Source organism: Oryzias melastigma, linkage group LG18 (assembly GCF_002922805.2).
Source record: "Oryzias melastigma strain HK-1 linkage group LG18, ASM292280v2, whole genome shotgun sequence".
Classification (NCBI taxonomy): domain Eukaryota; kingdom Metazoa; phylum Chordata; class Actinopteri; order Beloniformes; family Adrianichthyidae; genus Oryzias; species Oryzias melastigma.
The window spans coordinates 25415445-25438789 of NC_050529.1; the positions used below are offsets into that span (position 1 = coordinate 25415445).

General features: G+C 39.3%; 2 protein-coding genes and 1 long non-coding RNA gene across 3 annotated transcripts; all 3 read right to left on the minus strand.

Moving 5' to 3' along the window:
• Positions 1 to 435: 435 nt before the first annotated feature.
• On the minus strand, positions 436 to 3816 carry LOC112155995 (RNA-binding protein 4B). Its single transcript, XM_024288101.2, has 4 exons — positions 3680 to 3816; positions 2724 to 3143; positions 1951 to 2612; positions 436 to 1678 (listed from the first exon to the last, which is right to left on the minus strand). Exons 2-3 carry the CDS (start codon positions 3130 to 3132, stop codon positions 1972 to 1974), a joined length of 1050 nt encoding a protein of 349 aa, XP_024143869.1. The 5' UTR covers positions 3133 to 3143; positions 3680 to 3816; the 3' UTR covers positions 436 to 1678; positions 1951 to 1971.
• Positions 3817 to 4452: 636 nt separating this feature from the next.
• Positions 4453 to 8061, minus strand: LOC112155994. Its single transcript, XR_002920892.2, has 4 exons — positions 7343 to 8061; positions 7133 to 7271; positions 6576 to 7046; positions 4453 to 6476 (listed from the first exon to the last, which is right to left on the minus strand). It is a non-coding gene; the product is annotated as an uncharacterized LOC112155994 (long non-coding RNA).
• A 6402-nt stretch (positions 8062 to 14463) lies between these two features.
• Positions 14464 to 17188, minus strand: LOC112155992 (RNA-binding protein 4B). Its single transcript, XM_024288099.2, has 4 exons — positions 17041 to 17188; positions 16084 to 16503; positions 15317 to 15972; positions 14464 to 14991 (listed from the first exon to the last, which is right to left on the minus strand). Exons 2-3 carry the CDS (start codon positions 16490 to 16492, stop codon positions 15338 to 15340), a joined length of 1044 nt encoding a protein of 347 aa, XP_024143867.1. The 5' UTR covers positions 16493 to 16503; positions 17041 to 17188; the 3' UTR covers positions 14464 to 14991; positions 15317 to 15337.
• Positions 17189 to 23345: the final 6157 nt, after the last annotated feature.

Here is a 23345-nt window from a genome sequence, read left to right on the forward strand (position 1 = left end):
ATGATAACGTTTTTAGCTGGAGAAAAAAAATACTGTTTTCTAGGACACAGTTTCTGAAGTGTGACAAGACTCAATATAAATAAACAGACATGGCGGAAAGTAAGCCCACCTCACTCTCCGTTATCCATTTGTTTACATGCCGACTAGCTTGTAGTCCCTCACATCCTCAACCTAACATTAGTGGTGCAACAAAAGTGGAGGGCATTATTGGTGCTTTTACAATTTAGATCCAGATTCCAGCTCAGATTAGGAAAACCAAGACGTTCATGGATCTATTTGTCTGACAGTGGATGCATCAGAATGGAGCAGAGCAAGGAGCTTGTGGTCTGCCCAGCATATTTTCATCGTCACAAATAAGATCTTTTTCCAACTGCCTTTTTTTCGTCCGTTCCTGATTCCACAACTATTTAAATAAATAAATACTCAGAAATACAATTTCTATCAGAATTTTTATTTAAAAATGTCCATCATCAGAAAAGTACAACAATAACATGTTAAAATCATGTTTCATCAGAGTGGGTCTTTAAAAAACACCGGTTTCTGAAATTTACCTTTATAATAATAAATGCAATAAATATTTTTAAATCACCAGTATCTTTTTGGTGATACATTAGTGGCTTCTTTTAAACATAACTGGTGGTTGAATTGTGTGCCATAGCCTTGATTTTACTCTTCTATCAGCTGATGGCTTTCACTCAGACCGCTCTATTGTTATTCTGCTGGTTACATCATAACTCCAAATCGAAAAGGCAAACCTCTCTTCACAGCAGTTCAGTGCTGTCAGACACGTCTAAATACTTGTGCATGGACAAACAGAACTTGTAAGTTGTGGGTCAGTTTTAAATAGTTACCTGGAACATAAGACAGCATGTGACTCGTAGTTCTAGATTCTTTTGTTTGCAAAACAAGAAGAAAAACAAGGTTTTGGTCATAAATGAAAGCATTTGTCATCACTGTTCTGATGCTTTTGGAACTCTGTAATACTCACCCTTTAACAGAAACATACTGAGTGATGACTCTACAAAAGTAATCCTGGACTTACCTGTCATTCTGAAGGTCACCCCCTTCCCCCAAGGAAAGGGTCAATTACCCTCAGCAAAGTTCTTTTTATTAAACTTTAATTTTAAGGCTTTGACACGACAACTTTTGGATTTTGATACGGAAGAGGACGGCGAGTCGCTGATGAAACTAAAGATCAGTGGAACGACTTTGGCTGTTGTGTTTAACCAAAACAAAGATTTAAACCGTCACTTCAAACAATTATAAAGTCTCTGAAAGCATTTACTTCTGAATTATTCACAAATAAAATAAAAATGCTTCTTTCTCAAAGACTATGTTTTCAAAACAACATGGAAAGGAAAGGAAAAAGGATTATTTTGAGACTAAAAATGATTACTTAAGACGCTGCCCGGCATGAACACACAGATCAGATCAGAGGACCACAAAAATGCACGCCTAAATGGGACGTCAATCTTTACATTTCTTACAAAATATTTTAACAATCTGAGAAGAAAGGAGTGTAAAAACAATCTCCGATAAAAAATTATTCCAATTTTTAAAAGACATATTCAAAAAGGTTCCTCCCGTCGAATGGAAACAAAGCGCGCTCGTCCGCAGTCAGATGACAAATTTGTGTAAATGAAGTGATGGCAAACAGCAACGCAGGAGGACAACAAGCCTGAAAAAGAGCAAATGACACGGGTCATAACCTGCAGCTGAGGACACTAGTCTCCCTTCAGATTTATGGCCCAAGTCTCCATCAATCCTTCAACCAGAAGGCTGAATGAACAACTGAACTCTAGCGCTTCGTTCTTTCAAAACGCTTTTTATATCTTCATCTCACAACGCAACCCCCGTAAGAAAAGGAAGGCTGCCTCCATCTTTACAAATAAACGGGGAGTTTTCCTTAAATATGGTTTGAATTCCACTTTAGCTAAACCCTATTCTCACCTTTAAATGAAGACGTTTCGCCTAATAAGCGTAGCGTGCTGGCGGTGGAGGCAGCCGGGCCGCGTAGGTGTTCCGTACAGGTGCAGGGGGCCGTGTCCCCGGAGAAAGTTGAGAACGTTCGTAGGAATAGCCGTTACTGGCGGGAGGCATCGGAGCGCCGGGCCCCCTCCTGATGGGGCTGCGGTCTCGAGCGTAGTATGAAGTCGGGGGAGGTGGAGGCGGAGGCAGGGGCCGACGCTCATATGGGTCATGCGACGAGCTCATTACACGGTCGCGGACGGCGGCTGGGGGTGGAGGGGGAGGCGGAGGAGGAGGTGGGACGCCAGAACGTCGAGCATCATATGAATACATGCCATATGCACGGGCTCTGTACTTCTCGTAGTAATCGATCATACTATATCTATCAGCGCTATAGGGACGTTCAGGATAAACGGCTCGTCTTGGGGGAGGGGGCGGCACAGGAGGGGCGGGGTAACCTGGCGGCATATAACGACCCCTCATGTAGCTGGGTGGAGGAGGCTCAGGTCTGTCTCCTGGATATCGAGGAGGCCAGTAGCCGCCCCTTTCTGGGAGATGAGGAGGGGGAGGTGGGGCAGGAGGGTATTCTTCATACTCCTCATATTTGGGCAGACTCTTGGACACCTGAACATGGATGCGTTTCTCTGAAATACAACAAAATAAGAAAAGTTACAACCATCAGCTACTATTTTATTTTCGTCATACTCTGAATAATAAAAACTTTCTCTGTTTAACAAAAACAAAACTGAACTAACCTTGAAAGTCAGAGTTATCCAGTTCTTTGATGGCATCCATGGCCTCATCATAGTTGGGCATGTGTACAAAAGCAAAATTCTTCACAACTGCACATTCTGAGACCGTACCGTACTCTTCAAAGAGAGCCCGCAGCTCATCGTCGCATCCCTTTTCCACGTTTGCAATATGAATCTTGACTGGACCATAGTTCTTCCCGTGGCTGGCCTCCACGTTGATGGCTGTGCCGTGGAGCTTGTGCTGGTGCAGATTCTTGATGGCTTTGGTGGCCGCTTTGCGGTCATCCATGTGGACGAAGGCAAAGTTTTTGACAATGGCACACTCAGTGACAGTGCCGTACTCATCGAAAAGAGCCTTGATCTCCTCCTCTGTCGCCTCTTGGGGCAGATTGCCCACAAAGATCTTCACCATTGTGAAACTGGCTTTAAAAATGCAAAAGACAAGACACCATTAAAAGGAAAAGGACATTTTACTGTTTTGTACTTGATGAAACCAAAGATCTGAGGCTTTTAGGCTAAAAAGTGTGATCAACAAAGTTCTGTTCTATTCTCAAAGACAATTCTAAAATAAAATTAAGACTATATAAACACACTAGCAATTTCATAGACAGTTTTTTTTTCGCACGTATTTGCGTATGCACAAAAACTGATGGAAATGCATGTGTGCCGCATGTAATACGTGCGGCATAAGTGCACATTGCGGCATAACCAGCACGCATTTTAACCCTAACCCCGCCATAATTACGGTGAATAGTCACTTCCTGAAATGTTATTATGTAAATGGACTTTCGTTTCGTCGCTGATCTGCTAGCATATTGCTCTGTTAGCTTAAGTCAAAATCTGACATACGCGGGTTATTTCCCAACTAATGTTGACAAAAACTTCGTCCCATGAGCGGGAACTTAAACATTAAAACATCGTGACGTATACACTTCAGAGCCGACAAATTTAATTCTTACCTTTTAATCACAACGAGTCCCTAAGAAAATTCGATCTTACGAACAAAACAAATTCTGAGCCGAAACTCCAGCCTACTTCCGAAAAGTTTACCGGAAGTGACTCATGTATCCGTGAAGCACTCATCACCGCGCCCCCTACTGCACCGGAGTGAACATTGCACCAAAGTTATCATCGAAAACATCCATGATTCTATCTGCAAATATATTTTTATTATCATATCATTTTCTAGGGTGTAGTGCTGACACGCAAGAGCCTTGGGTTCGATCCCTGAGGCGTCCACTGATCCTCATCCAGATTGGATCCCTAGCTAACTGGGTTCCTTCATATACATGGTTGATTCAGGAAGGGCATCAGGCATAAAACATCTGTCAGATCACTGGTGGGTGCTGTTGCGCTGTGGCGACCCCGAAAGAGCTACGCCGAAAGAGAGAAAGGAATGATAAATGTTCGCGTAGTGCAATAAAGACATAAGGACTTGTTAACAAATACTGTTTGCTAAGAACATTTTTTGATTTCATGTCTTTGTTTCTGCAGTCATGATGATCTATCGTAAAAGAATAATAATAAATGTTTTTCTAAAAAATATCCAATTTGCAGTTTAAATATTTAGTCTTAGATAACTTACAGCTATTATCCTACTCTAGCTGATCTGCATACTTTACAACTACATTTGTTCACTTTGATGCATTTTTTTCTTGGGAAACATGTAATTTCATTTAAACTGCTGAAAGATATACGGTACTTTAAAGACACATTTTAAAATTTTCTTGAGGTATTTTTCCCACAATGGAGGAAATTGAGGTCATGGGGGAATGTGAGCTGTAATTCTTACTAGGGCTGTAAGCTGCTAGCAGGAAAGCCAACTGTAAACAGATGAATGATGGGAATTGGAGGCAGAGTTACTCTGTGCTTATCCCGCCTACAACTTAGAGGTGAACTTCTAAAGAACATCTGTTGTTTTTCAGGAACTATGTTCTAGAAACAACACAGGTTTTTCTTCTTATTTTGGCTCAAAACGGCGTAATGCTTTAAAGACTGTGAACGATTTTACAATAAATCAAAAAATGATCAGAGTGGAACTTGGATATCAACATTTGTCTGTTCTTTGTTAAATTCAGATGTAAAATCCATGGGAAAAAATCTGGTTAGTTTCGTCTGAAATTCACCTTTTGATCTCAAACCAAAATAGTGAACCTATAAATCCTTTAAAATTTCATAAACAAAACACATTTTCTGACTTTGATCTTTGAAAACATCAGAATGTAGTTGATGGATTGTTACGGCTGTGGTCGTATTTAGTTTTGTTTTTTCGTTTTGGTTCTGTGGATTTTGTCAGAGTGGGCCTTCTTTGTGTTTCGTGGATCTTTGTGTGTTTTTGTGTCAATTTCTTTCAGGTGTGGTGCTGGAGGTGTGGCTCCCAATTGGTCCAGGCCGGAGGAGGGAGCCTTCAAAAGCACCATGTGGACCTCCATACCATGAGAAGGGAGCTGGGCTGCAACCTGTCTCCACTGCAGCTCAGTGATCTTCTCCACCTGTTTGGATTTGTGCGCACATGGTTTCTTTGGTATTTAGTTTAGGTCCCACTCAGTGTTTAGTGTTGGTTAAGTTAAGTGAAGCTGTAGGGGTGAACTGCAATTTTCTTTAGTAAATGTTAGTGATGGTGAGATGAAGCATTGTGGGACACTGAACCACAGCCAAAATAAGGTATACTATATTCCTAATCTGTTTTGTCAACATATTTGAGTGCTTGTGGAACTTATAAAAGGCCATACAGTGCTTATGTAACTGGAAATATGATGTTCAAGATGGGGAGGGTTATTCAATTTTATTTAGAAACAAGAGTTTCTCGACATTTTTTGGTTTCAAGCGATTCCTTCTTTTAGACACAACTTCTCCTGCTTTAGAAAAGACTCTTTCACAGGGAACAGAAGATACGGGTGTGGAGAGAAAGGCAATTGCAAGTTTGTATAGGGTTGGATAGATGAGTTGTTGTCTCTCCCAGTACTCCAGAGGGTTTTCAAGTCTTCCGATGTTTGGTTCGGACAAATATCGCTGTACCCCCACAGTAGCAGAAGCAGTTGCATTTTGTGATGTTCTTGCCTCCATGACGCTGGCATCTAAACTATGCCAAAGTTTGCTACCTAAGAATAATTTATAGATCATGTTAGATGATCTCATATCAATGCAAAGAAATGAAAAGTAATAATTTGCCTCCAGTGACTTCATTAGAGGTAGATGCCTGGGGGATGTCCTTTCGGGTTTGCTGTGACCTTATAATTGTTGAACATTCTGCAGTCAGTCGCTTCACAGCTTCAGTGGCTTTTGTTTGACTGAAGAATCCAATAATTTTGAACTGAGGATCCAGGAGTGTGACAAGTGACATTATACTCATTGACTGTAATGTGTACAGCTTCTCCTGTAACTGCCTGATGAGCACTTCTCCCATTTCCAATGCTGCAGGAGGACCCGGTTTTGTTATTACCTCCTGAAGATTTTGTTCCAGCACTTTCAGAAGAGGTATGACTTTGGAGGCAGATACGTTTTCTTCTGCCGACAGCTCTACAGTGGCCTCATAAAAGGGGGACAGCAAAGATATACAACCTTCAACATTGTGAATTCTTCTGAGGAGATCATGGGAAAGTCATGTTGTAGTCCTGCTAAAGCTGCTCCAACAGGCTCTCTGAGATCAACCAGATGTCGGAGCATCAGATATGTGCTGTTCCATCTGGTCTCCACTTTTTGCAAGAGTTTTCTTACAGGCATGCCCATATGAAGATGCACTTGTGCAAACTTCTCCTTTAAAGATACAAATGAGTTTGTCATTAAATCACTGCAGCAGGATCACAGACATACAGTTAGAATTATCCTATATTGAGAGACAGGGAATTACCTTACCTTGGCAGTAGTGCTGCTTCTAAAGAAGCCAACCAGCTTCCTTGCTTTGGCCCGGATGCCAGAGAGAGTAGGGTTCTGCTCCAGTGTTTTCTTAACCACCAGATTAAGTGTATGGGAAATGCAAATGTGATGCCGAAGCTTTAGCTCTCTCACACACGCAACCATGTTGGGAGCACCATCTGTGACAAAACATGTCACTTTATTGGTGAGTTCCCATTCCGCCATCATTGAGGCTTTCTCTTCAGCAATATTTTCAGCGGTGTGTGACTGGGGGAATTCTTGCACTCCCAACAACACTGAGCAGAGCTTGGACCTCTCACCAACAAAATGGCAAGTTATAGCCAGGTAGGGATCCAAATTCATGGATGTCCACATATCTGAAGTAAGGCTAACAGCAGCTGCCTTTTGAATTTTAGCCTTTGTCTTCTCCTTTTCTGCCTCATATTTGACCTCCACCATGGCCTTCAAAGCCTAAAGGATGAAATATATAACACTGAATTAGGTTTACTTGTGAAACACCACTGAGGTCTCACTTGTTTCATGCATCTCATACATACCTGCCTTGTAGGGAGAACATAATTGGGATCGGTTTGGACACAAACCCCCTGAATCCAATATCTTCCATAATAGTAAAGGGTTGTGTGTCCTTCACAATCATAGAAACAAGGGCTTCATCAAGTTTGTGTTTTCTGGTGGCTATATAGAAAGGGGAATTAAATACAGAGTTTGTATCTATGCACAATAAACAATATAATGTCATGGCTTACCTTGGGAAGATGAAGCTCTTACTTCGTCCATATTCTCATGAAAGGCACGGTAATGCCTTAACATGGATGAGGTGTTGTTATTGTATCCCAATTCCTTGGAACACACTAAACATCTCACCTTTGAAAAAAACATGGAACTATGACAAATAGTTGTTGATAAGTAAACCTAATGATTTTGAGATAATGTTTGATAAAGCTTACCTTGTTAGGAGATATCAGATCAAAGTGTTCCCATACAGGGGAGATCCTCCTCTTCCTTGATGGCTCCATCCTATCCAATAAATATCCTCACTTTCTTAAATAAATCTATCTTTCCCTAAACACCTACTCTATCTGCAAAATATGTTAAATCAACGCTATCCTAACTCTATCCAAATCCTCAACTAATCGCAACTCTCCTCCAAAAACCCACATTTTGATCGAGACCTGGCGGATTTATAAAGCCGTAAAAGATTTGAACCACTTCCTTGACCAATAATGTGATAGAACCCGGCAGTGAAGCTTCAGACGTCATCATTGTGGCTCCTCCCCCAGATGAAGCAAGCATCTGCACATGCTTCATGGTAACCCCGCCTACATTACGCGATACGCGCTTTGAAGACTCTGCACTTCTGGTAACATCACTAGTAAATGTTTTCTCCTGTTTCTGTTAGTCCAGGGAGGTTAGTGTTTGTCATTATTTTACTGTTTCTTTTGCAGGTAAGCTCCCTAGGTTGAGTTAGTTGGGATTTTGTTTGTTATTTTGGCCTTGGTTCACCCTGAAGCCTTTTGTTTCACTTTTAGTTATTGTTTGGGTGTTTTGTCTTGAAAATAAATTGTTACATTTTTATGGAGACATTTGTTGTGTTTTTGTTACCCATTATTTCCTTTAATTTACCTTTATGCTATGCCCCAGACCCCTAGACTAATTGGGGCGTAACATGGATTACCAACAACTATATAACCCGATGTAACATTTGAAATAGGAATATTTTTGAATGAATGAAATTGTTTATTTATAGCAATCATTTAATAATGGATAAAATAGACACTTATTGCAAAATCAATCAGAAATAGATCGCTTGAGAGGGAGTGGCAGGAAGCAAATTTATATAATCCCTCCCCGGTTTGACCATAATAACCATATGAATATGTTCCAGACCCCCGGCACCGATCAATGCAAGGGACCTAACCCAAGGATAATCATTAATTATCATTAGAAAGAAATTTCATCCACATTAGTCAATACTAAAAATCCAAAATATACTCATTTAAAAAAAAAAATGTGCAGATTGTTTTCATTAAAGAAGATCAGTCATAAATCACACTTTAGGAGAAAGACAGAAAAAAAATCATATGCAGATTGCTTTAATTGAAAGAAAAAAACATCACAATTTAGGAAACCAAGTCTAACAACGGATCAAGGCCACGATAATCCTTCTTTTGCTGCATTTCGCAGCTATGAATGGCATTATGACTGGAGACTGTTTTTGTCAGGTCAATTGCCCCTCAGCTGGCATCATATCAAGTGAAGTGTGTTCAAGCTGAAAATCAGGTCAAAGTTGAGTAGTAGATTTGAAGCGTTCTTTTTCTTTTTTAAATCACATTTCACACTTATTTTGCTTCAATTAAAGGCCCAGACGCCTGTAATCCCACACTTCTCAAGCTCCACATCTTGATTTTTCTTTGGTGCCATGTTTAATTTTCTTTGTTGAAGAATTACTGTTTTGTGGTAGCTTTGTGATTAAAGTCGCTTCTAGACGACTTTGAAAAGACAAGTTTTAAAGAGAGTTAAGCAGAGTTGAAGACACGCGTCTGCTCGCTCGTGAACCCGAACCGCTATCCATTTAACACAAAAGTTCCATAAAAATACATTTTAAACATCCATGCAGTTCAAAATACAATAAAAAAAAACAAGTTTTTCCGTTTTCTGTTTATCAGATTTTATTAAGAAATCCCACAACTTACTTCAGATTTTTCTACATATTTCATAAATAATCCACTCCATTTCCTTCAAACAAATTTGTTCAGCAACATCTACCAAAACCATTTTTAATTTCCAAATTTGTTCCATTTTAAGAAGAACGGTGGTCTTCGTTAAGATGGACATTAACACTGCAGCACATTTTCTAATGAATTGGTTTTTCTATACAGACAGGTGACCTAATATGTTCAGGAAATTTCAGATGCAATCGGCCTGAGGATAAATTTACAATTAGAAAAAACATCTGAACAGAAAAGAAAAAAATCCAACACTTTTTTGCCAGGGTTTTATGCGCTGCACTTTGTCTTTTTCCAATCTTTTTATCATTCAAGAGTATTTTTGTAAAATTATATTTTAAGATTTTAATCAAAAGTAGATTCAGCAGAAATTGATTTTTTTTCATTTTAACACTAAAACATAAGGCATACCGGAAATAATATTTACATTGTAAAAATGCCTATTTAGTCTGACTGCATCTGCTCTGCAGCATCTTTCCCATGTTGGACAGTTTGGAGTCTGACTGATTGATCCTGTGGACAGGTGTCTTCTATACAGCGTGTTTCAAATGATAATGCACATTATATTTTTCTACAATTTTTCTAAATACTCAATGCAAATAACAGTATGAATTATTTTCAAGTCACTAACCATTAAAGTATTTATTAAATGTTATTGAACAAACCCCCTAAAAATAGCGGTATTTAAAAAGAAAAACCTCAAATATTCGACATTATTACACATAAGAGTTCCACATCTGATAGACTCTAAAGAACTGAAACTGGTCATCTGTTGAATGTGCTGCATCAGGAGGTCATATTTACTGAAATCTAAAGCTATTCCACCAAAAACATCTTCATAGGTCGAGTTACATTTGAACATAGGACCCTTATTTTGTAGCAGCTTCACAATCCATTGAACCTGTGAATTTTTTGGAGAGTTTCCGCTTGAATTTCTTTGCAGGAAGTCGATCTACAGTCATGGCCAGAAGTTTTGAGAATGACACTACTTATATTTTTTCCAAAGTCTGCAGTTTCATGGAAATGTATATATACCCCAGAATGTTATGAGGAGTGATCCTCTCGACTGCAATTATTTGCATAGTCCCTATTTGCCTTGAAAATGAACTGTATCACTGAATCCATGTTTCCACTGCATTTCAGCCTGACCACAAAAGGACCAGCAAACATAATTCTCAATAAAAGCTTTTGAGACTTATGAAATGCTTCTAATTATATGTCATTATACCATAGAGACATCTGGCAAACACCTAAAAACCCTGAAGGAACAGACTTTGTGGAAATCTAATGTGTGTCATTCTCAAAACTTCTGGCCATGACTGTATATCGGATTTGTCCCCTGATCGAATCAAATATTTCATTTATTCTTATGAACAGCGCTTTATTTTTCTAGCTTATTATTCTGAATACTACTAGAAGTCTGCATGTCATGAACAGATCATAAAATATTGTTGCCGTAAAACGCTGCACAATCGGGCAGCAGTTTAAACAGGACGCTAACAAAAACAATTCAGTCAAGCTAGCGATATGATTACAAATTCAGACTTCCGGGATCAATAACTCTTTTAAAACACTTTAAACTGACAGCAAGTGTCTGTATTGGTTTGTCCTAACGTAAACAACAACCTATAAAGGCATTTCAAAAGAAAATGCGGGTTTGTGTTTAATGTAAGCACTTACTCCGTGATTTAACCCCTTAAGACCCGAGCTGTTCTTTGATATGCCTATTTCATTTATCTGACAGCAAAATAAAATGAACTACTGTGGTAATAAATGTGAAAAAAATGTATTTTTTGCTTAAATTAAAAACAAAATCACATAATCTTAATAAATAAATAAAAAATGGTTTTAATGATATCAGCTGGTCATGAGCACTCCTCATCAAATTCATGCTAAAACAAAGTCATCATTCATTTTTAAGAATTTCAAATCAGGACAGGAATCACATTTGGTCAAAAATGTTCAATATCTTTAAAGATGTTAAAGCTAAAGTCACTAAACTTTCTCACGTGACAAATCACTTGTATAACAAGAAAATAGTTATTTTTTTCTTTGTTTATATTTGCTCTATTTTTACTTTATTAAAGCTACTTAACAGAAGTGTTCTATTCAAGTTTTTAATGATAAAAGAAGGTTATGAAATATAAATAAGGGGCAACACAAATATGTTTATTTAATTTGGTCATGTTTGAAATGTGTTACAAAAGGATCGGATTGGATTGGGACTCGGTATCAGTAAATCCACAAAATCAAATGACCCGTAATCGGATCGGGCCCAAAAAAACCTGATTGGGAGATTCCTATTTACAATCAGATAAAGTTTTTCATGGCCCATGTATATATCTCTATTCTAATTCGATCAAGGATATTTTGTACATGTAACCGAGGCTACCATCATCCATAAGTTTGATTGAAAAACAAATAATTTTTTCTTGACCCTTAATTACAATTTGCAAAATAATTTTGAATGTATCGTATTCACAACCAGACAAGCTAACAGAGTAAAGGGTCTGATTTAGCTATACTACCTGCAAATTTGGTTGTTTCTTTTAAATGACATATCCATCTCCCAGAAAGTAATGACTATACATTCAGTTGCATTTAAACACAACATGAGATGTCTGAAATGTTTCATACTCTTTCCATTTTCAATAGAAAACTCTTGATTTATTTGGTTTCTGAACTGAGGGATTGTTCTATTTAAAGCCTGAGTGTTCCTAAATTAAACAATATTTAATCATCTAGTCTACGCTGATAAATGAAAAAGCTAAATTTACATTCTAGCCCAATTTGCTGTTTCAACATTGCTGTTTATTCTCAAAGGAAACTGAGAAGATAGAAACTTGATCAAACATTTTCCACAAACCAAAATACTAACAACCCACTCAAACTTTATATTTTTTCTATTTTCAAAGCATTCCTGGAGGTCTTAAATATGATTATGCTGTTTTTAGCCAAAAACAAAAAGCCTGAGTCGTTTTTTAAGACATACAGTACATATTCTGCAGTGTGGCACGAGTTCATCAAAAATTCTCATCTGGGTTGAGAGTGTGACTGTTGGTATGGAAGTTAGCTCCACTAATTTCCAGTCAGACCTTTGTTTACACTCTTTCCCACAAGTTTATAGGACCTCACAAGCCCAACTTTTGCGTAAAAAATATATATATATAAAAAAAAAACGCAAGCAATATCAGAGCTATCCAGGTATGCAGTTTTGATCCAGATGCAGTTCTGACGAGGAAAACAAATTTGTACATGGATCTAGTTGCTTGTAAGTGGATGCTTCAGAATTGTACTAGAGAAGGGAGACTTTGGCCTGCCCCCAGCACTGACATGAGCTTTTTTAAATTGCAGGTTTTCATCTTTGATCCAACACAATTTGAATAAAGAAATAGTCAGAAAATCAGTTTTAATCTCAAATTATTGCATACATTTCCTCCATTATGAGAAAAATGCTTCAAGAACACGTTAAAAAAACATTTTCATTGCAATGGGTCTTTAAATCTAACATTCATTTCTGCCATTATTCATGCCTTACTGACCGTGGTTTGGTTGGCTGGGTGTAGGACTGGGGCAAAGGAAACCATTATTTGCTTCCCAGGGTATTCTATGACAGGGGTATTCAAATCCAGGCCTCGAGGGCCGGTGTCCTACATGTTTTCCAACCAACCTTCCATTGAAGCTCCTTATTGGCTAAACATACCTGATCCTGGAAATTAGCAGCAGATAAGGCAGAATTTCTGGAAAACCTACAGCAGAGAGGCTCAAATCCAGGCCTCGAGGGCCAGCTTCCTGTAGGTTTTCCAGAAATCCTGCCTTATCTGCTGCTAATTTCCAGGATCAGGTATGTTTAGCCAATAAGGAGCTTCAATGGAAGGTTGGTTGGAAAGCATGTAGGACACCGGCCCTCGAGGCCTGGATTTGAATACCCCTGTTCTATGACCTTAATCTGGTGTGGGTCCTTAGGCAAGACCCTCCACGCTCTTGCCAAAAAGTTTTAGCCACAAGGGGCCTAAGTTTCCCTGTACTGGTCTCCAACCCGGATAAAAATACAATGTTGTGTCATGAAGAGGATCCCGGGTAAAACTTTCTGCTAAGCCACCTATTCGAATCAGTGAAAGCTGATTTGCTGTGGAAAATCCTTAAAAAAAAAAGAGTTCAGCGTGCTGTCTTGTGGGATCCAGATGACCCCACTTTTAGTGCAAACATGCTTAGAGTAGCACAAGAGTTACACACAATAGTGATAAAACTGAACTACTTTATGACCACAGAGTACCATCTTCTGATGCTACTTCCAGCAGGATAAGACTCCATGTCACAAAGCAGGAATAATCTCAGACTGGTTTCTTGAACATGAACACATTTCTGAGGTCCCTGGACTCCAATGACCTCCAGAGTTACCAGATCTCAACCCAGCAGATCACCTATGGGATGTGGTGGAACAGGAGATTAGGATCATAGATGTTAAGCTGACAAATCTGCAGCAACTGTGTGATTCTGTCATGTCAATAAAAACCAAACCCCCAGAAATGTTTCCAGAACCTTGTTCAATCAATACCAAGTAATCCTTGGTGGCATGAGTAAAACCCAGTGCAAGCAAGGTGAACCTAATAAAGTGGCAATGAGAGTGTACATTTTAGTAATTTTATTGACTTTTAGTTTGATATACAGTGATTTTTTGGGAAAGTGTGTTCCAATACAATGGATTATAATTCATTTTGAAATTGGGAGAAATGCAGTTCAGTTGTAGACAACCAGATGCAGCGGTTATTTGTCTCTAATTAGCCTTCTTATCACCTGTCTGTATAGACTACTGCTTCTTTTTTTTTAGGAAAACTGATAAAAGATATTTTATTTTAAACACTGCAGTCTTTCTGGTAGCTTTATTTAAACATTTCTTAAATTAACTCTTTAAAAACACAAATAACACAAAATCATGTCTGTTACTTCCCTTTGACTTACCTCGTCATTAGTAAGATCTCCATCAGACATTTGACGGCATCTCTCCACCCAGAAGAAAGATAAACTAATCTCAGCAGAGCTCAGAGGGGCTGCTGAGCTCTGCCGTGTGACGTGATTTGAATAGTTATGGAGGAGCGGGGCGGTTTGTTGATGAACAAGACGGGGGATCTCACACAACACCAAAGAGGACAGCTTCTTTAATCAGCGGGGCTTAAAATTCAGAACTTTGCCATTAACAGACAGCGTTTGAAGAAAAGGTTTACAGTGATGTTTTAGCGCATATTTAACAGATCCGCTTCAACAATGAAAACGCTGACCTGACAGATTCCTACTTTATCAATACATTGTGTTTTGGTAGCTATTTTTTCCAGTCTAAAAGTTTTACAGCTACGCCACAGAGGTTTAACTGACAGAAAACTCGATCAATCGTGAGATTGTGACTTCAAAACAACATTAGGTTTAATGAGTTATCGAATAAAAAAAAATCTATGCCTTATTCAGACGTCAATCAAAATACTTCAGTACAGTTACACTAAAACAGGAAAAAAGGGCTGTAAAAGTATTATCAAAATAAAAAACAAACGTCGACAAATCGTTTCCTCTTGCGAGTGTCGCATAGAAACGCAACGCGCTCCGCCGCAGACAGGAAGAAGATAGATTCACAAACATCATGATGGCGCATGTGGCGACGCAGCGGGACAAAAACCCTGAAAAAGAAGAGATGGAACACATGAACGACCTGCAACCGTGTTACACAGCACGCTCTCCCACTGGACGCACCCAGGGTTAGAATGGAAAAACAACCTTCAACTCCATTCTGGGCTCTTTAGAAGTTTCGTTTTATCAGATTAAAAAGTCACATACGCAGAAAATGAAAATTATCACGACAACGTGCATTACTGTGAGTTTAAAAAAACCAAAGAGAAATATTTTTAAATCTCTTTAAACACTTTACACAGCTCAGGGGAAAACCTCTAAGCTGTCGGTCTTCGGAATGACGTAGAGAACGTGGAGAGACCGCCCTATTCTCACCTTCAGACGTCGATGTCTCGCCTAATAAGGATAGCGTGCTGGCGGGGGCGGCGGTGGAGGCAGGCGGTCTGTGTAAGGGTCCCGTGCACGTGGAACTCCATAAGCAGAGCGGTCGTAGGAATAGCCGTTACTGGCGGGAGGCATCGGAGCGCCGGGCCCCCTCCTGATGGGGCTGCGGTCTCGAGCGTAGTATGAAGTCGGGGGAGGTGGAGGCGGAGGCAGGGGCCGACGCTCATATGGGTCATGCGACGAGCTCATTACACGGTCGCGGACGGCGGCTGGGGGTGGAGGGGGAGGCGGAGGAGGAGGTGGGACGCCAGAACGTCGAGCATCATATGAATACATGCCATATGCACGGGCTCTGTACTTCTCGTAGTAATCGATCATACTATATCTATCAGCGCTATAGGGACGTTCAGGATAAACGGCTCGTCTTGGGGGAGGGGGCGGCACAGGAGGGGCGGGGTAACCTGGCGGCATATAACGACCCCTCATGTAGCTGGGTGGAGGAGGCTCAGGTCTGTCTCCTGGATATCGAGGAGGCCAGTAGCCGCCCCTTTCTGGGAGATGAGGAGGGGGAGGTGGGGCAGGAGGGTATTCTTCATACTCCTCATATTTGGGCAGACTCTTGGACACCTGAACATGGATGCGTTTCTCTGAAATACAACAAAATAAGAAAAGTTACAACCATCAGCTACTATTTTATTTTCGTCATACTCTGAATAATAAAAACTTTCTCTGTTTAACAAAAACAAAACTGAACTAACCTTGAAAGTCAGAGTTATCCAGTTCTTTGATGGCATCCATGGCCTCATCATAGTTGGGCATGTGTACAAAAGCAAAATTCTTCACAACTGCACATTCTGAGACCGTACCGTACTCTTCAAAGAGAGCCCGCAGCTCATCGTCGCATCCCTTTTCCACGTTTGCAATATGAATCTTGACTGGACCATAGTTCTTCCCGTGGCTGGCCTCCACGTTGATGGCTGTGCCGTGGAGCTTGTGCTGGTGCAGATTCTTGATGGCTTTGGTGGCCGCTTTGCGGTCATCCATGTGGACGAAGGCAAAGTTTTTGACAATGGCACACTCAGTGACAGTGCCGTACTCATCGAAAAGAGCCTTGATCTCCTCCTCTGTCGCCTCTTGGGGCAGATTGCCCACAAAGATCTTCACCATTGTGAAACTGGCTTTAAAAATGCAAAAGACAAGACACCATTAAAAGGAAAAGGACATTTTACTGTTTTGTACTTGATGAAACCAAAGATCTGAGGCTTTTAGGCTAAAAAGTGTGATCAACAAAGTTCTGTTCTATTCTCAAAGACAATTCTAAAATAAAATTAAGACTATATAAACACACTAGCAATTTCATAGACAGTTTTTTTTTTCGCACGTATTTGCGTATGCACAAAAACTGATGGAAATGCATGTGTGCCGCATGTAATACGTGCGGCATAAGTGCACATTGCGGCATAACCAGCACGCATTTTAACCCTAACCCCGCCATAATTACGGTGAATAGTCACTTCCTGAAATGTTATTATGTAAATGGACTTTCGTTTCGTCGCTGATCTGCTAGCATATTGCTCTGTTAGCTTAAGTCAAAATCTGACATACGCGGGTTATTTCCCAACTAATGTTGACAAAAACTTCGTCCCATGAGCGGGAACTTAAACATCAAAACATCGTGACGTATACACTTCAGAGCCGACAAATGTAATTCTTACCTTTTAATCACAAAGAGTCCCAAAGAAAATTCGATCTTACGAACAGAAAAAAATTCTGAGCCTAAACTCCAGCCTACTTCCGGAAAGTTCACCGGAAGTAACTCTCATGTATCCGTAAAGCACTCATCACCGCGCCCCCTACTGCACCGGAGTGAACATTGCACCAAAGTTATCATCGAAAACATCCATGATTCTATCTGCAAATATTTTCTTTTGGTCGAAAGGGAGAAACGAATGATAAATGTTCGAGTAGTGCAATAAAGACATAAAGGCTTGTTAACAAATACTCTTTGCTAAGAACATTTTTGGATTTCATGTCTTTATTTCTGCAGTCATGATGATCTATCGTAAAAGAGTAATAAAAAATGTTTTTCTAAACAGCATCCAATTTGCAGTTAAAAATATTTAGTATTAGGTAACTTTTAGCTATTATCCTATGTAAAGGCTTGTTAACAAATACTGTTAACGAGGCTGTTAGCAATAGTCTGTATTAATACTTGTTAACACATTTATGAAAACATTGGATTTCATGTCTTTACTTGTGCAGTCATGATGATTTTACACAATAGATGGGGAAAAAAACCTATAAAAAATTGAATAATAAAAGTTCATGAGTTTAAAGTAAATTAATAATTCCCTAAAAGTTGATTTGCAATTAAACAATTTGGACATGCATAGCTCATTGCTATATCTCCTTTCCTACTAGCGGATCAATGTATTTCACGCACTTTCTTGTGAACAAAAAAGTGCTACATTAATAAAGCTCCCCGTGGTTAGCAAAACGATACGTTATTAACGGCCTCTCTGATTAAAAATTCTGTTTTTGGTGTTTACTTATGATGATGAAGGACATATTTATTCATGAAAGAGAGAGATATAAAGCTTAAAACCTCATGAGTATTTGATTTTTCAAATTGCTGTAAATTGGGGGCAAACGAAAAAATGCAGTTAAAAAAAAAAAGGGGTTTTTTTCTGACATTGAAAATACGCTGGATGGGGCCTTCAAGCTCCCTGTTCCACCATTCTGATCATCCACTTACCAACAAGTAGATCCATTTTTTTTTTTGTTTCCCTCATCGGAGCTGTAATCTGGATCTAAACTGTACAGCTGGATAGCTCTGTTAATGCTTGTCATTTTTGTTACACCGGTAATGTTAGCTTGGTAATCGTGACGCGAGAGAGTAAATAAATAGCTTTGCTCAAAAAGAGTGGGCAGGATTGCTCAACAAAAACCATCCCGCCCACAACTCAGTGGTGAACTTCTAAAGAACTCCTGTCGGTTTGCTGAAACTATTTTCTAGAAAATGTTTTTTTTGTTTTGGCTAAAAACAGCATAATAAAAGTGTAAAGAACACTGGAAACAATTTTACAATTAATTCAAAATATGATCAGAGAGGAACTTAAAGATATCAGCATTTGTTTATTTGTGAAATTAAGATGTAAAATCTCTGGAAAAAAAATCTAGATACGAAATATTTTGTCTGAAATTCACCTTTTGATTTAAACCCAAAACAGTGAACCCACAAATCTTTTAATATTTTATAAACAAAAAATATGTAGTTTCCAGCTCAATCTCAGAAAGCACTTTTTTTTTCATAAACAAAACATGTGCTTTCTGACATTGACCTTTTAAAACATCAGAATGTAGTTAATGGATTACCAACAACTTGATAACCTGATGCAACATTTAAAATAGGAATACATTTAACACAAAAGTTCCATAAAAATACATTTAAACATCCATGCAGTTCAAAATACAATAAAAAAACAAGTTTTTCAGATTTCTGTTTATCAGATTTATTAAGAAATCACACAGTACACGTCAGTTTTCGCACATATTTCATATATAATTCAGTCTATTTCCTTTCAAACAAATATGTTCAGTAACATCTACCAAAGGCATTTATTTCCAAATTTGTTCAATTTTAAGAAGAACGTTGGTCTTCATTAAGATGGACATTAACACTGCTGCACATTTTCTAATGAATTGTTTTTTCTATACAGACAGGTGACCTAATATGTTCAGGAAGTTTTGGATGCAATCGGCGTTAAGTTGCATTTACATTTAGAAACTAAATGTCTGAACAGAAAAGAATAAAATGCAAATGCCAACAGATGTTAGTGTAAAAGGTTTTATACATTGTAGTTTGTCTTTTTCCATTCTTTTCTTTTATATTGAAAACATTTTTAACATCCAAGAGTAATTTGTTGCATTTTTGCAAAATTCAAATTCTATTCAAGATTTGAATCAAAAGTAGGATTTCAGTTGAAAGTAAAACTTAAGTGGGTTTGTTTGCAGCAGAAATTGGAAATATATATTAACAGTGGTAATGCTGCTTCCACCTTAGCTGACACAATAAAAATCCATTTCACGGTGTCAGACTAGTGCGACGGTTACAACAACAAAGTAATGGCATACCAGCCCCAACTTCAACATTTGAGAACTGGACTAAGTGATTCCTAACCCCTGGGATTCCAAACAGGAAGTACCCCATGCAGAAATGACTGGGACTAAATTAAGGAAATCTGTGTATTGTGTAATCACTGATGTAAAAAATAAACAAGGTTCATTTGAACAGTGAGAGAAAATCATATCAATAAGTCCAATGTATATGAATGTATATGAATGAAATAATTCATATACATTTATCTGCATCTTACTGAGAAAATAAGTATTTGATCCCTCTTGTCAGAAAGAATCTGCGCTGTGTAAAAACACATTTATCATCACAGGTCAAACTTTTGCTGCAGTTGAGAGAACAAAGTTCTCACTCAGGATCCACCTATTCACACGGTGAAGTAGTCCCGTGCAGAAAAACAATCCCAAACCATAATGTTTCACCTCCATGTTTGACAGTGACGGTGTTCTTGGGATCATAGGCAGCATTTCTTTTCCTCCAAACGGTTTTGCCAAAGAGCTCCATGTTGGTCTGATCTGACCACGGCACCTTCTCCCAATCACTCTTTGAGTCAAAGAGTGTTCACTGGCAGACTTCAGGTGAGTCTGCACATGTCACTCCTTAAGCAGAGTTACTTTGTCAAAACTGTTAAAACCATTGTGGTGTAAAGTATAACCAATGGTTTTCTTGGTGACTGTGGTTTCAGCTACTTTGAGATAATCAACTAACAGGACTATTTTTGTCTGTTCTCATGATCATGGAAACCCCAGCAGGTCAGATATGGTTTGGAGCCCCAGACCTACAGGAGGATTGATGCTCATGTTCTAGGATTTTGGCACCAAAATTCACATTAAGCTCCAGCTTGTTGCTGGTTTTGTTGTTGATTCTGGCCTTGTGCAGGTCTACAACCTTCTCCCTGAAATCCACTGAAAGCTCTTTGGTCTTTCTGTGTTGGAGAGTTTGAAGTCTGACTGATTGATTCTCTGGACAGGTGTCTTTTCTACAGGGGATTAGTTCAAACAGGTATTTTCGATTTTGGTGACAGGTAGGAGTCTAACTGGTCTGTGTGAACCAGAACTCTTACGCCTGGTTCACTCTGGACGCAGAATGGAGGCCGCTTCCATTTGGCGTCCTTGTTAACCTATGGTGTGGTTCACACCAGGCGAGGAGCTCCACGGTCCTCCATGGAAGGCTTGCGCTGTGCAGCAGATTGTTTTGGCGTCTGGTCTATTTTGTGCACGAGCTGCAAGTGATCTCCAAGATACATGAGAAAATAGTTTATTTTCAAAATATAACCAATTTTTAGCAATTAAACACAATGATTGACAAATGCGATCATATTTTTGTATCTAAAGACTGTAGAGATGAAAATAAACATACAATCACAACATTCACACAGATCAACGTAGTGGGCTGACTCTGGAGCAGGGGTGTGGGGCTGGATTTTGGGTGTAAAAAAATAAGAGAGACAGAGCAGTTCTTAGCAAAAACATGAGGTAATATTTTTAGGTTATTAGCTTACCCATGATGGCAAAAACAAAAAAAAAGCTCTCGCAGAAGCGCCTGTCGACCATAGCAATAGAGTGGATGCTGCGTGCACTCAACAGAACACCTGCCTCCACCGCTGCCCCCTCCAGCACTCCACCTTAAGCTAGCGTTAAGCTCCAATCACAGCAAATGCAATTGGCTAAGAGGCGGCGGCCAGTTTTAATCATAACTCAATGGAACAGATGTCACATGAGGTGATCTGAAGTCCTGTGACATGATTTAAGTGACGGGTGCGAATTGGGCAGCTCAGCAGAAATTTCAATACCTGAAGTTTGACAGGTCTCTGCGTCGCATCTGCCAATCAGGAACTCAGCTTTGGGCACGTGACGTTTTCAGTGACACGATCAGAAGGTGGAATATTAATCCAAAACAAGCGTTTTTGTCCTGAACTTTCATGTTTTTCCTTTCCCCATTGGAGCTGCAGGTTTCCAGAGCTCATCTGGGTACTTTGGGATTCACTCTGGACAGATCGTCGGCTTTTGCTCCCGCGGCGGAGCTCACTCACTCGATACACCGGCAGACAGAGAGCCATTGTGAGGTGCAGAGGCTGCCGGCTTGGGCCATTGAGACATTCAAGAAAAAGTTCTAATTTTATTTTTTCCCTCTTGGGTTAATACGAGACGGTCAGCCTTCAAGTTCAGCTACAGAGACACAGAAACACAGTGGAGGCGGCTGTCATGCAGACACAGCCCCCTGTGCCGGGAAAATCTTTTAATAATAATCATGTAAACCCAAACATGGAGACATGATTACTGATGTTTTTGTTAAACTCTTCACAATAAGCCGGATTTCTCAACATCTTTTATGTCTTTCATACATTCTAATTGAAATGTCCACAGACACCGTTCCTTAACATCATCCTAACATTAGCTGGTAGCTCCTCCCAAACTCGGCCGTGGCGCCAAGCTCAGGAACACATTTGACAGGCGACGAGCAGGGGATTTGTTACGTGAACCACGTTCGGTGTGGGGTGTCCAGTTTAATGCCAAGTCAATATATAAATGTGATTGGACATCCGGGGATGCAATTTGGGCATTGGCCCGGCAGCAGCACGATTTGGGCGTCATGGCAAGTCCAATCTGAACTTTAGATAGAACGATAGACCACTCAGGGACTTAGCTTTGGGAATGAGACCTGTTCACTGGCACAATCAGCACGAGGAGTTCAAATCCAACACAGTGGGAATTTGTTCGTTCTAATCCTCTTCTTTCTTCACCCATTTTTTGAGACAGTAATAAAAAGGGTTCCGTCATTTTACTCATAATTTTCCATCCTCAGACTAATGTGGGACACGAAGTCATCAAACTGGGTCATAGATCTGAATTGGGTCTGAATTGCTCTTGAAAATGTCCATCATTCAGACGAATCTTATTAATGATGAAGCTCGCAATACCGAATCTCTGAATGATCTCGTCACTTCAGACATGGAGACGTGATAACAGGTGATTTTGTAGAGCACTTCCAAAAAAAAAAAAAAAAAAAAAAATCAATCTCACCTCTAAACATCTTACTTATTCCACAAACAGAGGACTAAAACAAATGGCTGTGACTCCTCAAATAAACATCCCAAGGATCCAGTTTATGACCACATTTTTGGACAGGTGAACAGGTGCAAATGAAGCCCATCCAAACAGAAGGAATTTGAACTGCAAATTACAATTGGTGTGAACGCGTTAAGGAGATAAAAGACTAATTTTCTTTAAATTAAATGCAGATAAATATCAATTCTTTGAAGAACATTTCTAGATCAACTTTGTGATTTTCTATCTTTCACTGTTCAAATGAATGTATTAGGATGACAGGCGGCCATATTGTTTTTGACTCGGATAACCGTAAAGAGGGAAAACATTATTTAGCCAGAATACTCACAATTAAAATTCTAAACATCTACCCTAAAAAATGAACAGGCTAGACTGCCCCAAACATTTATTAGAAGAAAAACCTAAAACTTACGCTTGCTCAAACATTTTTGAAGTATTGATCCATTTGTGAAATTAGGAGAAATTATTCTCAGTTGTACAACACCAGATTGCACAATTATGTCTCTAATTAGATTTCTCATCACCCGTCTGTATAGATCAGTCCATTATTTTTAGGTAAACTGATAATTAACTCTTTAAAAACACAAATGTATACTGAAATAACACAAAATCATGTCTGTTACTTCCCTTTGACTTACCTCGTCATTAGTAAGATCTCCATCAGACATTTGACGGCATCTCTCCACCCAGAAGAAAGATAAACTAATCTCAGCAGAGCTCAGAGGGGCTGCTGAGCTCTGCCGTGTGACGTGATTTGAATAGTTATGGAGGAGCGGGGCGGTTTGTTGATGAACAAGACGGGGGATCTCACACAACA

Bases quoted from the DNA above. Each gene is read 5' to 3' on its own strand.
- LOC112155995 (XM_024288101.2), bottom strand. From the start codon at position 3,132: ATGGTGAAGATCTTTGTGGGCAATCTGCCCCAAGAGGCGACAGAGGAG. The intron at 2,613-2,723 runs GTTAGTTCAGTT...GTTGTATTTCAG, and splicing joins GGATAACTCTGACTTTCAAG to AGAAACGCATCCATGTTCAG.
- LOC112155992 (XM_024288099.2), bottom strand. From the start codon at position 16,492: ATGGTGAAGATCTTTGTGGGCAATCTGCCCCAAGAGGCGACAGAGGAG. The intron at 15,973-16,083 runs GTTAGTTCAGTT...GTTGTATTTCAG, and splicing joins GGATAACTCTGACTTTCAAG to AGAAACGCATCCATGTTCAG.